The sequence below is a fragment of the Lepidochelys olivacea genome (genome assembly GCF_965140295.1).
Source record: "Lepidochelys olivacea isolate rLepOli2 genome assembly, chromosome: 8".
Taxonomy (NCBI): Eukaryota; Metazoa; Chordata; order Testudines; family Cheloniidae; genus Lepidochelys; species Lepidochelys olivacea.
The window spans coordinates 51,666,783-51,683,033 of NC_140418.1; the positions used below are offsets into that span (position 1 = coordinate 51,666,783).

Consider the following 16,251-nt stretch of genomic DNA (forward strand, 5'->3'; position numbering starts at 1 on the left):
TTAAGATACTGCTCAACACGAGTCAGGGTGGCAGAGTCTAGCCCAGTATGTGGAGGCAAGCAGCAATTTACTTGATGCCTTGTCTTCCGACAGATTTAATTATCACCTTTTGGTTCAATATGTTACATTTGACTAAAAGTCCTTTAATGTGCAGTAATTACATGGATATTTTTAAATTGATGACTATTTATACATTGTTTTGGACACCAGTGCTAAGCGATAAGATTATGAATCATAGAAGTTAGAGATGGAAAAAGACCTGTTACATCATCCAGCTTGTTTCCAGTCTAGGGCAAGATGGCTCTTGAAGATATATTTATCTAGTTTCAAATGCATCACACAATACGTTCAGTTAGATTCCATATTGTGTGAAATAAATTAACCACGCTGAATTCAGTATACCTACAAGCACATTTTAATACATAGTTAGGATCTGGCTATGGACTACTGAGAACAAGTTACAAGTGCATAAAAAATGATTCAGGAAATTATTGTTACAACCAGAGTTTGCTCACCCAGAAGTGGTGCTGAGCTCTTAGCAAATAATACTAAACTACCTTCCCTCAGCAAAATTTTTCTGTAGTGGAGCCCAGATTATCTTAAAAATAACAAATTAGTGTTTTATCAAATTGTTGTTCATCGGCCAAACTTACTTGTTTTGATTATACTATAACATTGCAGAGCTGAAGTACTAAATAATGCTCCTAACATCTTTATTCTGTGCTGTTGAAGTTGCCCTCTAATCCTTTAATTGCCACAAGGGGTTGAAATTGGGCCAAGTACACTGTGAACAGAACTCATTTCAAGAAGTTGTAGTTTCCATTCCTTCCCAGGGTTCGGGTACCAGCGAAAGTTTCTAAACTGGATTTTCCGATGAACTACGAATACTTGTTCAGAATAATTACAGCGTAACCAGGTGTTGTCTGTAAGATTATATATGCAAGCACATAAACAAAAATTTGTGGAGGTGAAGAGATTTGGGTAAATGTACTACCTGTCCTGCTTGCAAAGCCATTGGTGGTTTGGTTTAGGGGTGGTTTTTTGTTTGTTTGTTTCTTAAAAACATTTTTGCACAGACAGTCCTTGTGGCATAAACTCCAAAGTGGGAAAATCTTCTGAGGACATAACTCAGGAGTCACTGAAACATTAAGCAGATAAGGGAAGATAACCAGTGCAGAGTTTAAAAAGTAATGAGTATACTAGAGTCCATATGAGAGAGAGAGTAGAAAATACACTGACGTTACAGAATATCAACCAATGGAAACACCACCATGCCCAGTCTGAAGTTGTGTGTCCAATTTCAGTTGCCTCTCTTTAAGAAAGAGAGGGTAGAAATTTAAAAGCTCTAGAAACAGGCAACAAAGATTTTGCAAGATGTAAGGATGACAAGAGGCTGCATAAACCAGGATTAGTTAACCTGGATTGAATTTTTCACAATTGCAAAGAACAGAGTGAAAACTGGTGAATCCTCCTTTTTACCGTGTCTCATAACACAAGAACCAGGTGACACTCAATGAAATTATAACACAGTAAATTTAGAACTAATAAAAATAAAAAGAATTGTCAGATTCATTGCCAGAGAAGGTCACAAAGACAAATAGCCTGGTTTTGCGTTTTAAAGGGATGGATAATTTTATAATCGCTAATAACATCTGTATTCGTGCAAAAAGAGGTAAGGATAATCATTCTTCAGGGTGTAAGCTGATATCTTGCAGGGGTCAAAAAGGAATTCTCCATCTCATTTCTCCCCCACCCCAATGTACAGCAGTTGCACAGCTGGCTAGATTCATTATTTTGGGAGGGGAGAGGAGTGGGATTTGCCTTCCTCTGAAGCCTCAGCTGTTGGCTAGAGTACCAATGGCCTGATCTGGTACGGAAAGTCCTGTATTTGAAAACAGTTATGAGGAGTCATGCACTCCACGCCTGGTGTCTGGAGACTACCTCACTGCAGATGCTGGGTGCAGAAAATGCAGTTGCCAAGGAGAGGCATAAACAGGCTTTAAAGATACATCAAGGAGACTTTCCTATAATTGCCACTGTTTGTAACCCTCTTCCCTTACAGGGGAATTCATCAAGGCTTTGTATGAGTCAGATGAGAACTGTGAAGTTGATCCCAGCAAATGTTCATCCAGTGAATTAACTGATCATCAGAGCAACCTGAAAATGTGTTGTGAGCTGGCCTTTTGCAAGATTATCAACTCCTACTGGTGAGCGCCTGCATCTTGCTTATTGGCCACTTGGTTTGATGTTTGGTTAGGAAAGGCAAAAATAGTATCCCTCTCTCTCCAAAATATGGGAAAGCAGCAGTTGTTGTGAGACCGAGGACAAACGTACTTCCATATATTATAGTAGCATGGGTTCCTATGGCTTACCGCTCTCTACACAACATTGCAGAGAGAAGTTCCGTCCAAACAAGGAGTCCTGACACCATACCCAGTCCTAAGTACTATACCATATGGGAATGTCCCCTGAAATATTTACTGTGGCAATGGAGATCTAGTGAATGATGATTGAATCAATGGGGTAACTTGAAAACTAAACTTCAGAAGTTCTATTTGAACTTTGAATAAGCAGCTAATAGCTTGGATGCTTAGGTGAAATGTTTTTCAGACCTCTTAGATCTGCAAAAGTGGTCTGGAAATTGTATTGTGGGGAAAATGCTTCACAGGAGATTTCTATTAGTGTCAACTTCTGATCAAGCTGGAAATGTTGAAATATTGGCTTTTCTGCTTCAGGCCAGATCAAATGAAAAGTAATTAAAAAAAAAAAAGTTAACTCAGCATTCAAAATCTTAAATCCAATTATAGAAATGAGCAACAGTTCAGTGTGTGTCTGAATTTTTACAAACATATTTGCCATTCACTTCAAACTAGGGATGGACATTTCTTAACCTGTAAATCAAAGTGATCAAAAAGGATTTAGTTTTATATCTTCTATAGGAATGCTTTGAATAGTACTTAAGTGTACCAAATAAAATGGTGATCTGGGAGCTAAAACTAGAAATCTAACAACATTTGCTGGGCTGAAATAACAGAATAGCCAGCATTTCTGTTTCTCATGGTTTTGCCTTTCCTGTGACAGGCTATCAGTTCAACCTGTTACATTTTGCGCCCTTGTCATTTTATTGATTGATTTAATTGTTTGCAGTGTGTTTCCTCGCGAGCTGAAAGAGGTGTTTGCATCCTGGAAGCAGAAGTGCCTCAGTCGGGGCAAGCAGGACATCAGTGAACGCCTGATCAGCGCCTCACTCTTCCTCCGTTTCCTGTGTCCAGCTATCATGTCCCCTAGTCTCTTCAGTCTCATGCAGGAGTATCCTGATGACCGGACATCTCGCACTCTGACACTCATTGCTAAAGTCATTCAGAATCTCGCCAATTTTGCTAAGTAGGTGGCAGTAGCATATTGGCCCTGAAACAACAAAATGTTCAGGAGTCTTAGTCTCACGCATATTATTGAGGAAGGGAAAGGAGAGCTCTGTGCAAATACAACTCTAAAGCTAAGTCCTAGGAATACTGTGTGAAACTTTGAATGGGGAGGATGCTTTTCCGCCCACACGCTGCGTGGCTACATAAACCAAGAAGGGTTTAAGAAGACTACTGACGTGAACACTGTCAGCCTGATTCTGTTTTCAGGAGTAACTCCACTGAAGTCAGTAAAATGACACTGGTGTAAACTGTTGTAACTGAGAACAGAATCAGGTGTTTTCTGTATAGGTACATAGACATAGGTGAGAGGTTTTTCGCAGGAGTGGGTGGGTGAGATTCTGTGGCCTGCGTTGTGCAGGAGGTCGGACTAGATGATCATAATGGTCCCTTCTGACTTTAGTATCTATGAATATATCTATGAATTTATATACACTTAGGTTTTCAGTTGGTCTCATTATTACTAAAGAATACAAGTAGAATTCAGTATAAGTTACTTGAAGGTGGTAACTCTTTTTATCCAAACTCCCAGCCAAAGGAATGATGCAAAGAACGTATGCTTAGAGTCTCCAAAGAGGATAGTCTATGTCGGGGGCGATGGTGGTGCCTGTCACCCAGTGGTATGAACAGTGGATTGTTAATACCCAGATGAGTCAAGCAAAGCAGTGGGGTTCTTCAATCACTTGCCCCTCCTCTCTCTTCTCCTACCCCAGGAAGAAAGATGAAGGGGAAAGCATTAGAATAATTCTCTGAACACTTATCTGTTGTATTCTGTGTGGAAGTCATTTACTCTCTCTCTCTCTCTAGGTTTGGTAATAAAGAGGAGTACATGGCCTTCATGAATGATTTCCTGGAACATGAATGGGGGGGAATGAAGCGCTTTCTACTGGAGATCTCTAACCCAGACACCATCTCAAACACCCCTGGGTTTGAAGGCTACATTGACCTGGGCAGGGAGCTCTCAGTTTTGCACTCCCTATTATGGGAGGTTGTGTCCCAACTTGATAAGGTAAAGTAGGCTCAAGGGCTGGGAGGGTGGATTCTGCAATAGTATCATTGAAACTGTCAACACCAGGAAATACCCAAGGAGTGGCCAAGTCCTATTTTAGGAAGAACTTTCTGAAGTTCAGTAACTCTTTAGAAAACTATGTGACTGTGGCGTTGAATATTTATCCTTTCAATGATTCCAGATCAAGGCCTAGCTCCTGCAAGACCTGTGAGTCTTGAACAGGATGTGCAAGGTAGTTGTGCTCCAGCACAAGTGTAAATGCTTTGCAGAGGCTGGGTGTTCAGTGTTGTCCTCTGCACAGTGGTATGAAGCCTCCCTGAACACCCACTCCCTTACTCACACCTGTGCAGGGTAGAAAGGGCAGGGCATGGATGGAGAATGGGACTACCAGTGGAGACAGTGAGTTGCTTTGCTGCACATTCCCTTCTTAGGCTTTACTCCTCCTCCCAGATTGGAGTAGTTTAACAGTAGTGTTTTCATTAACGGCCTGAGCCAAAGACTGTTGCAGTCACTGGAAATCTTCCTGCTGATTTTAATAGGCATGGGATCAGATTTAGCATAAGATCAGGTTCCCCATGTATGCCCTGTCCCATTCGTATTTTTACATGCCCCACATTGTGCATGGTGAAGCTGGTTCTCTAAGAGCCAACACTGCAAACTCCTGAGATATGAAAACCAGGCAGTGTCTGTTCTGCAACCTACATCATCACCACTAGTAATGGACATTCTGTCATCAGCCTTTAGCTGGCAAGTTGGCTGATGCATGAGACAGAACAGACTCCGGCTTGCTTTTCCCTAGCCATGTGACCTCTTCAGAGCCAATAGGATTAAAAACTGGTCAGTGTAGAGAGGACTCGGACACAAGAACCAGAGTTCTTGAATAAGATTTTGCCATTTTTGCATGTTTACAAGCATTTGGCTATTCCCATCACACTGCAAAGTTTCAAATCCGCATTCTGTTGTCTGCAGTCCCAGATTCTACTTACACCATACCAGTTAGGTCTTTTCTTTTCAAATTGGAGATGAGGTGGTCTGCAGAGAGCTACTAATAATATTTTGTTACTAGCAAGGTTTGGAGAAATAATGATTTATTCAAAGATTTATTTCCTACTGGTACAGTATAAAATTATTTGTGTTGGTGTAGTAGAGTAAATCTAAATGCCCTTGATGCATGAAGATAAAAACATATGTTTTAGTTTGATAAGGATTTTTTGATTTGTCAGTTTACTGTCTACACTCATATATTTTTGCATTCTAAATGTCATATGCAGTAAAATTTCTCCTACAAAGACTGCTTTCCTAAGGCCACTGGAATGACTACCTGAGCACAAATGGGCAGATCCTGAGTTCATGTACATCGGGCTATGCCAGTTTACCTCAACTGAAGATCTGGCCCAAAGATTGAAAGCTTCTGGCATTGCCAGAAGGAAAAGCAAGAGAAAAACCCACTTTAGAACAGGACTGGACTTATGAATTTGCCGGTGTCAGATCTGACCTCATAGTTACTGGGTGCTGTGGAACTGCTTTCAAAATGCAAATAAGTGGTACATGGCGGGAGAGTGGAGGCAGGAAGCGGATACAGTATTAAGCCAGAGTATACTGTGCTCTTTTCCCAGTGCAGATGTATCAGTATATCCTAACAGGTTTTGGGAAAGGGGTTTTGTTTGTGCTAAAATGGGAATTAAGAGTTAATGTTACACTACCATATTGCTTCACTATGGGCAATGATTACAGGGACTAGGAAAGAGAATGAATGAAGTTACCAGGAAAAGCTGGAGATTTTAATGAAGAAGAAATAATTGGGAGAAACAAGCAGTTGTAAAGTAACTTTCCACTGTAGACAACTGATTTGGATGCCTGTTTCTGGGGGGTGGATCCTGTCTTTCACAGGAAGGTAGTCTTTGTAATGAGCTTTACTGTATAATAATACCTCCCTTACCCTCTATCCCCCACCCCTACCGGTGGCACTGTGTAGATGCCAAAGTCACCGTATAAACTCAGGGCAGATTTCCAGAGAAGAACAGAAAATCTGAACGGTAGCCTCCACCACAGGGATATAGTGTTGATAGAACTCCGCTTTATAGTCAGTTGCTGTTGTGTAAGGCCTTGCCAGACTGAAGTGAATTTTTCCCCTCTATTCGACATTGGTGAGGCCTCATCTGGAGTACTGTGTCCAGTTTTGGGCCCCACACTACAAGAAGGTTTTGGAAAAATTGGAGAGAGTCCAGCGAAGGGCAACAAAAATGATTAGGGGTCTAGAACTCATGACTTATGAGGAGAGGCTGAGGGAACTGGGATTGTTTAGTCTGTAGAAGAGAAGAATGAGGGGGGATTTGATAGCTGCTTTCAACTACCTGAGAAGGGGTTCCAAAGAGGATGGTTCTAGACTATTCTCAGTGGTAGAAGATGACAGGACAAGGAGTAATGTTGCGGTGGGGGAGGTTTACGTTGGATATTAGGAAAAACTTTTTCACTAGGAGGGTGGTGAAACACTGGAATGTGTTACCTAGGGAGGTGGTAGAATCTCCTTCCTTAGAAGTTTTTAAGGTCAGGCTTGACAAAGCCCTGGCTGGGATGATTTAATTCGGGATTGGTCCTGCTTTGAGCAGGGGGTTGGACTAGATGACCTCCTGAGGTCCCTTCCAACCCTGATATTCTATGATTCTATGATAAGTGTAATGATGCAAGGTAGCTAGACGCTAGTCGCTGGCTGAAATGAAAATATTGGGTTGGATGTTACTGGAGTTTTCATGCCGTTAATTTTAATTTCATTTCAAGTGGGAAAGCCACGTTAGCTCCCAGCTTTTGATAGCACCTTGGTACAAAGATGGCATCAGTGTAGGATGCCAAAAGGAGAAGGCTGATGAAATGGAAACCTCCCTCCCCCAAACCCTTTCAATTCTCTCCTGGATCCCTTGAATGCAGCCCCCCCCCCCCCTTCTCTGTTGGCATGTATTTCTTTTACCACATGACCCCTTTTGCCTGGAAAGTTCCCTCCCATTAGCTGATTCTGTAGTCTCTGAATTCCCATTTATTAGTAGTTACTATAGTTTTTAACTTGACTCCACCCTGGATTTAGTTTGCTTTGCATGACAGTTTTGCGTTGGAATGGCAATAGTTTGGTTTTATTGAGCATGAATTTTATTTTTGGGGGTCAATCCTAATTTCTTTTCTATTTCCTTTTCTTTCCTCAATGTCTGCTGCACCCTGTTTCGTCTCCTTCATTCATCTCGTCGCCGTGGTTACACTGCTCCGTAACAATGCATTATGGTCCTGCCACACCCACACACAAACACCCACCCTCCTTCCTTCCAACCTCCACCCCTCTGCATCGTTATCAAAAAATGGCGGATGTCGCGGTGCTTATTATCCAATCAGGGTGAAAATTCCTTCCTACAGGCGACCGTGGCAAAACTTGGACCCCTCCCTCGTATTCTTGCTGATATCACCAAGTCAATGACCAATCCTACACCAATACAGCAGCAGCTGCGGCGTTTCACCGAGCACAGTTCTAGTCCAAATGTCAGTGGCAGTCTCTCCTCAGGGCTTCAGAAGATATTCGAGGACCCCACTGACGGGTATGTAACAGCCAGGGTTCAAGAGCAGATATGAAGCAGAAGGGATGTAGGATCATGCAGGTTTGTAAGATTGTGTTAAGAGAACCTTTGTCCAAGCATAGTCACCCCAAATTTATAACTAGGTACATGCTAGGACTCAGAATTGGTATCTGTAGTAAGGAGGACAGGAACCCACTGAGATATGCAAGGATTAGTGCTAAGACATGTAAGATTTGCACTTAGCCAGGACGCTGGGGTTTGCCTAAAGTCAATGACTTAGGATATTGAAAACCAAACCTTATACCACTGGCCAACCTGGGTGAAGTACAATGAGATGGAAAGATACAAACAAAAATGTGTAGCTCAATATAAATCCTGTAAAGCTGACTGAAATATCTCACTCTAGAGATCAGGATTACCTTTCCAATAGCATTGAGAAATACATGTTATAGTTATGCTGAGGGAGAATGAAAATATTAGAATAGCAAAAATAATCTGTTCTGTATTTAGTGTTACATTCTCACCTTGTAATTGTTGTTACAATTCTGGAGAGCTCCAGCAAAAAGCCTGGTGATGGCTGAAATGCATGACAACTTGCAACCTAGTTGTTTATGTGCCCATGCTTTGTGCTGCCAAGTGTAAGGCTCTGTTTTGTGTCTCAGATGTCTACTTTCTGGGCCGTCAGCAACTCCTGCAATCTATTACATGTTCAGACAGATTGAACAGGGATAGCCTAAAGCTCTGGGAAGCTGAGGAAGAGTGAAATGAAATCTGGACTGGTTTGGAATCTAGCTGGAAAATAGCAATGTCCAAGGGGGAAGAAATCAGTGGGAATGGTTTGAGTTTTACCTGTGAGAAGATAGGCAGGCAGTTCTTAAGTAAGGCTTTATTCTTAAAGCTAAACTAATTGCAGATGTGTGTATTGTGACTTGAGAAAAGTAAAGAGCTTCACAAAAAGAAATACTTTAGTTCCCTGAGGCTTTTTTAGAGAGAGGGAAGGGGTTAATTGAGGAAGAAGGGCATCTCTGGGACAGATCTACTGGGATTGTGGCTGGTTAAAAATTAACCAAATGCCTATCTGCTCCACAGTGACTCGCATAAACTGAACTCTCCAACCCAGGAAAATATAGATGGATATTTTCGAGGGAAAACCTTACTGTTGGTTCAGCAGGCATCCACCCAGAGCATGACTTACTCAGACAAGGATGAGAGGGAGAGCACACTGCCCAATGGACGTAGCGTCTCCCTCATGGACTTGCAGGACCCCCACGCAACTCTCAGTGATCACACATCTATCCTGCACGATGTGCCTTTGCGTCTGGCAGGCAGCCAGCTCTCTATAGCACAGGTGGCCAACATCAAACAACTGCGGGAGACTCAGAGCACACCGCAGAGCGCTCCCCAAGTAAGGAGACCGCTGCACCCATCCTTGAATCAGCAGGGCAGCCTCCAGCCCCTCTCCTTCCAAAACCCAGTTTACCAACTCAACAACCCTCCTCCACCAATGCCAAAGGCCTCTGTGGATTCCAGCTTGGAGAACTTAAGCACTGCCAGCTCCCGGAGCCGAAGTAACAGTGAAGACTTCAAACTCAGTGGACCCAGCAACAGCAGCATGGAGGACTTCGCCAAACGCAGCACACAGAGTGAGGACTTTACCAGGCGGCACACTGTGCCAGACAAGCATGTACCTATGGCTCTGCCCCGCCAGAACAGCACTGGGCAGGCACAGATCCGTAAAATGGACCAGGTTGGGTTGGGTGCCAGGGCCAAAGCACCACAGTCCCTGCCACATAGCGCTTCCTTGCGGAGCACAGGGAGCCTGTCTGCAGCTTCAGGTGCAATGGTGACAGAGCCAGTTCAGAATGGGAGCCGGTCGCGGCAGCAGTCCTCATCCTCCAGAGAAAGCCCTGTCCCCAAAGTGAGGGCAATTCAGCGGCAGCAGACGCAGCAGGTAGGAACAAAGTCCTTCTCCCAGATTTTGTCCATTCTCTGTATTTGTAGCCCTCAAAGATAAAACTGCCCACTTCAACGTTTTCCACTTACTTTATTTAAATGTGAAACAAGAAATGTGAACTGATTCTAGTATTATGGGAGGAGAGGCTGGAATGGGAAGGAACAGCAGGCACAGGTTATGGTTTGCCTTGCTACCATTATTAGCTTGGCCAGCAACTCTCCCATGTTAAATAAAATGAGCACAAGATAATCAAATTAAGATTTTAAAAAGCTGTGTTTTCAGTTTACCTTCACAATAAGAAAAGTGACAAATTTGTTCAAAGAAACAAAAACAGAAGAATTCCAAGAAAAAAAAGCTTGGTTTCAAAAGCCAGTTAAGATGGCTGAGTTACAGTATATTTGCCTACTTAAGAGGAGGGAAATGAATCGATAAGAATAGCATAGAATCCGTATTGCCCAACTGCTAAGCAAAAACAGTATTCTCATCAAGTATAAAGAAATGTATATTTTGTCACAACCCAACAACCTTAGCTCTGACTCTGTCATCAGTAATATCAGAATATGAACAAAATGGAAACACTTAATAGAAATATATATTTGCCTATGTCTAATGCCTATTGATTGGCCTCATATGCAAATCCATATACTTAATTTTACCATATGCATATTTCATCTTACACAATTTTGGTCTTAACAAACAGCAATTATATAGTGTTGAACAAAAAAAGAGTGTGATGAATATTTTAACTGATGTGTACAATGTAATGGTATCCCATAAAATGAAATACTTAAATACTGAAATTGAGATACAGTCCATACAAATGCCCAACAGTCCATAGCACAACCATCTTCACTCTGATCTGTAAAAATGTCCTGTATTCATTTGTCTGCTCTAGGTTAGAACAGTGCATTTATGTTTATCATCTAGGCCGATTAAGGTTTATGATGTCCTTAACTGTTAATATTCTTGCTTTTTAAGTACTTGAGTTTTGTAGTTTGTGAAAGCTGAGTATATTGTTGTCATTCAGTGACCTTATCTGGCTTTGAAAAGAGGCTCTGGGATGTATTAAAACCAGCAGCTTGAATTGCATAGGGAAGCAGAAAGGAAGCCCCTGCAGTTCTGACACCAGCTTTTATGTGCTCATGCTGACACAATAAGTGGGCCAGGTGGCTGAATTCTGCACTAGCTGAATCTTCCAGGTGATCTTTGCGGGTAGGTCCAAGTAAAGGGCTCTACAGTGTCCAATCCTGGAAGTCACAAAGGTGCGAGCTACAACCTCTTAGGCTTGGTTTACACTTAGAAATATTGTCGGCAGAGCTGTATTGATTCAGAGTGTGAAAAAAATTGCACCCCTAACTGACAGCTCTGGTAAACTAAGCTGGTAGTGCAGACTTTGCTTATACCAGCACAGCAAAAAAGTCCTTTTGCTGGTACAGCTGTATCTCCCCCAGGCAAAAGAGCTCATTGCTGGTATAAGCTGTATCTCCCCCAGGAGAGCCTGTTGGTATCACTCTACCAGTATGTATCTACCCCAACAAACCCTTTTAAATGTAGACGAAGCCTTTAGCAATGTAAGGGAGAAAAGGCAGGACAACCCATACCTGGTATCTGGGACCCTGAGAACAATCAGTGCTTGCAAACTACCATATGGTGTCTGGCTTTCGCTGCTGTAACTGAAATCAGAAATATTGAATCACAAAGCCAAGCTTATTAGGCAATTATATTTATATCAAAGAAATGAATCCCATAATGTTTAAAGTTTTTTATATTGTTTGTGTCCATATCCCTCATTTTGGGTGCTTGTCTTGTATGGGGGTATAGGCCGGTTGATAGATACAGTATGTTGGATGGTACCATAAATTATATGTTTAAACCACTGCTGGGATAGGGGGAATCTTCCGCCTAGTATAATAGGAGCTGTGCTTGGAAATCCACTCACTGCTCTTCTAATGCTTCAGCTGCCAGGTGAAACAGTGTGTGGTCTGCTGGTAGCTTCATTTTGTACTGCAAGTAGTGCCTTATCAGAATTCCCTCTAGAAATAGTTGGTTTCCTTAAGGTCTTTTACTGGAAATGGCTAGAAAAATAAACACAAACTTACTTGAAGGCAGTGGGGGCAAGGGAACATATAGGCTGTTTTTGAAAGCAGCCTTTAAAAAAATATTATTGACCCTTTTCTCCAGCACATACACGTGCATATGGGCATGCATGGGAAAACCTACAGCCACTGCCCTTTGCGTGTTTATGAGAAATCCCCAGGTGGCTACATACAACTCCTTGGATAATCTCCTTTCGCGTCTGTTGCATCTTGAGGCTTGAGGTACTGATTGCCATATTCCTATGAAGTAAAGCATTTTCCTCCACTTACTTAGAAATGACAGTCCCAAAGTGATGTCCCAAACTTTCCTCCTCGGTCTACCATCTCCTTTTATCCTTCAGCCATGTTGCTGCCTTTAGCTATGGTCAGCTTCAACAGACTACATTTATACTGGCCCTGCAGATTATAAAAGTTGAGTTATATGTGTCTGCCCAGATTTCCACCCTTCCGTTTCTACACTGACTCTTTTCACCAGTACAGTTACATCTGATGAAGTGGGTTTTAGCCCATGAAAGCTTATGCCCAAATAAATTTTTTAGTCTCTAGGGTGCCACAAATACTCCTCGTTTTTTTTTACCAGTACAGTTAGTTTCCTTGCTCCCACTTCAGTCACAGATATCAATCTGGTCTGTTGTTTGGTATCCCAGACAACTGAGAAACTTCTTGAGCTTTTCTGACTTCAGTGGTTAGCCTGTTCTTGAAGCAAATTCCACTGCATATTTTTAATTGCAAATATCACTGTGGAATTCTTTTTCTGGCTTAAAAAAAAAGTTGGGTGAATTCTCTCTGAGTGTTGCTTTGTGGGTATTTGTCATTATCAACCTCTTTCCAAGTTTCATATGTTTTTGAGCACAGAGCAGGGCTGTTTGCTTGTCTGGGAGACGTTAGCTTCTGCCTTTCATTTCCATTTAGTGAGTAGGTGGGGGATAGAATTTTCAGAGGAATTTTGGTATTGAATAAATTTCCCTCTCTGACCTCTTTTCTGCAATATTGTCACTTGGGGCTCTTGTTAGCATTTTCAAATTGCATCTTACCCTTTGCCGTCTGCTTCTTTGTTGGTGTCCTAACTGTTCATGCTTTTGAATTTGATTTCTGAAAACATTCCATTCTTCAATTTAAAGGTTAACTGAAAGGATATGCTGGTGAGCCAGAGGTCTGGAAGGAGGTCGTTAATGCAGTTTGTCCTGACCCTTGTGCTATCTTATCCCTCCAGAACCAAAATAAAAAGCAATTGTGTTTTTGTTAAGGATCAAAATCCTTCCAGCCTTCTAGCAGTTCCCAGTGGCTGCAACAGTATTTACTCCTGAGAGGTGCTGATTGGTGGCAGAGCTGCCCATGGTCCATATTCTCTCCTGCTGTCTCTGTCTCACAGCAAATACTGCCAGGAGAAGAGTCTAACTGCAGGACCATATGTATAAAGTTGGGTCACTACTAATAGCAATATCAGTCATGCTGCCACCGAGAGGGTTATTAACCTTTCCAACGCAAATTTTTCTCTTTCTGGGCAGAGGCCTCCATCTCTGTCAAAGCCCTGAAATGCTCTCTGACCCATCTCTATACCCATCACTGCCAAGTCTCCTTGTTGCTAGAATCAGTGTATCATCAACAGAAGATAACAGAGCCATTGTTGGTGGACCTAAGGCATCTCCTAGACCAAGAGCTGAGTCGCTGTGTGGGCAGCACGCTAAGTCCCTGAGCACGTGACTAAGGGCTAGTCTACACTGGCAACGCTAAAGCGCTGCCATAGCAGCACTGCTGCGACATGGCTTGTGTGGTCGCGGCGCAGCGCTGGGAGATCTCTAAAAACCCACCTCCACGAGGGGCGCAGCTCCCAGCGCTGGGGCACTGTCTACACTGGTGCTTTACAGCGCTGAAACTTGCTGCGCTCTGGGGTGTTTTTTCACACCCCTGAGCAAGAAGTTTGCAGCACTGCAAATTGCCAGCGTAGACAAGCCCTGAGAGAGACTGGAACTGGAAATCCTACCTGGATGTCTGACCTGATAGGAGGCTGAACAAACTCTTATTTTCAGAGATTATAACCCCTATAAAACATGCTTCCCTGAAACCTAGCAAGCAAGCTCTCAGTCCAGCAGCTCACTCTGTTGTCTCAGTTAGTATTTTAAAATCTGAAATTCTACAGACCGTTACTTAGTATGTGAAGCTAGTTAAGTGCCTTTATGCATTTCAGAAGGAGGAGTAAAAATGAAAGGGAGGACATTGACCTGTTTGGACTCATAATTTAGCTGATTTTAAATGGCTATAATGTGTTGGGGAATGTCCCCTGCTCCTCAGATATCCATATTTTTAGTTTACCTCTACTCCACTAAGAAATTAAAACAAAAAAACCCACACTCCTCCAGCAAAGCCAGTGACCATCGCTCATACCAGACCTGGATAACTACATCACTCAGTGCTCTGTTGCCATCCAGGCAAGGTGACGAATAAACACTGTTCTCATATACCTGTGTCCATCTGTGTAGTCGGACAACCCCTTTTTGCATTCTGGCATCCAAAGCCCTCCACATAAAGGTCCCAGAGCTTCATTCTAGATCCCCGTGTTCTGCCCCTGTCGCACAGCAGCAGCTTGGTGAGTACCTTCAGCCTTTGCGAGGCATAGTCTTCTGGGGCCTCACTATATTATGCCCCTTTTTGTCTTCTCTTCCCTGTGGCAGACTTGTGGAGTTTGCCTGGGAACCTGGATAGAGACTGGAAAGAGCAGCTAGGCCCTAACAATAGCTCACTCTGCCTCAGTAGCAGCACCACCTCTCAGTGGATAGTTGGCCCCAGCGGGGAAATATGCTCAGACGCTCAAAAGGGCTCACATGGAGCTGCTAATCTGGAGAGTGGAGAAAGTGGTTTCCAGTGGTTCTGCTGTATCAGCAATGTCTCCAGTGGGGAAGAGACTACAGTAGCTTCCACCCCCCACACCTCAAAGTGCCCAGTCCACAATGGTCCTCTTTTCTTGTCTGTCTGAAGCAGTAACATAGGAGATGTAGGTCATGTGGTTGCGCAGACTTTGACTCAAGACTGCCTCCTTCCACATTAACAATGAGCCACTTCACCATACAGTATGATCCCCTACCCTCAGCTCTCCATCGGCTCTGGCTGAGTATGCCCGCTCTGTGGTGTAACTCTAGGCCCTTTTTATAGAGAAGAGTTTGAGTGCCAAAATTTCAGCAGAGCTGCCATAATTACCCATATATCTCTGCTCAGGACCATGACCCTTGGTAATAGGAAGGTATATTTATAGAGAAAAGCAAAATTGTCTTATCCCCACCAATGTGCTGATATTGTACTTAATGCTGCTGCCGAAACAAGGTATCAAATTGCCATGTTAACAGAAAAAGGAAAGCAGGCTGGGAAAAACGTTATTTTCAAGTTCCTCAAAGTGGGAGCTGGGGAAATAAAGCAATGTTGTTCTCCCAACAGCAGTATTTCCCAGAGTTTAGAAATTCTGGTGTCACGCTTCCGGGCATCCGTGCCTGTATTTTTTTTTTTCTATGGTCCAACAAGGGCACCCATCTTTCCCTTCTGACTGGGGTATCTCCTGGCTGAACAGTTCCTTGCCTTCACCGTTTTGTTCCTAGCAAAGGCAAGCTAACCTGCTGACCTTCACTTCATAACAGGTTAACCGTGTGCCTGCCCCCATGTATAGGTACCACACAGCTCTTTTGGTGCATGCCTATTTTATTCTTAAGATAAAAGCACCACAGGGAAAACATATTAAAGACCATACAAGAACCTACATGCTTATTAATAAGCTTACCCGAAATCACCCCAACCCTACCATGGGCTCTGGCAGGAGCAGGCCTTAACACTTCACCTAAGGGGTTTTCTTGGGGTTTCAAGGGCAGATCACCATAGGAATTACATTAGCATCTCCCTAGAGGAGTCACATACAGTTCCACAGTAACATACACACAATTGCATTTTTAATACAATGAACCACAAAGGTATTAAAAAAAAAATTGCATCTCAAGTTAAGCACCTCACTTCTTCAAAGTAACAAACCTGCCATTCACAAGCAAGCTACGAATAAAAACTTCCTTGTCTTTAGTGCTGTGTGAGGGGGACTGAGACAGCTCTACCAGGAAGCTAGCTAGCAGAAGGTGAACATGGCCAGGACCCAGTCAGTAACAAGATTTTTTTTCCATAAAAAGGAAAGTGCATCTGCGACCAGATAGCATATCAGCAAGCACCAAACGGTCATCTC

General features: G+C 42.9%; 1 protein-coding gene across 2 annotated transcripts in view; it reads left to right on the top strand.

The window, feature by feature from the left end:
- RASAL2 (RAS protein activator like 2) overlaps nucleotides 1–16,251 on the top strand; it is a 267,847-nt gene that overhangs the window by 235,351 nt on the left and 16,245 nt on the right. The window contains exons 10-14 of one of the 2 annotated variants that reach the window (XM_084637148.1): nucleotides 2,063–2,207; nucleotides 3,148–3,384; nucleotides 4,230–4,431; nucleotides 7,831–8,009; nucleotides 9,078–9,939. In XM_084637148.1, coding sequence (XP_084493274.1) covers nucleotides 2,063–2,207; nucleotides 3,148–3,384; nucleotides 4,230–4,431; nucleotides 7,831–8,009; nucleotides 9,078–9,939 — 1,625 coding nt within the window. Of the gene's footprint in view, nucleotides 1–2,062; nucleotides 2,208–3,147; nucleotides 3,385–4,229; nucleotides 4,432–7,809; nucleotides 8,010–9,077; nucleotides 9,940–16,251 lie in introns of both variants that reach the window. The other variant, XM_084637147.1, reaches the window with a different exon arrangement.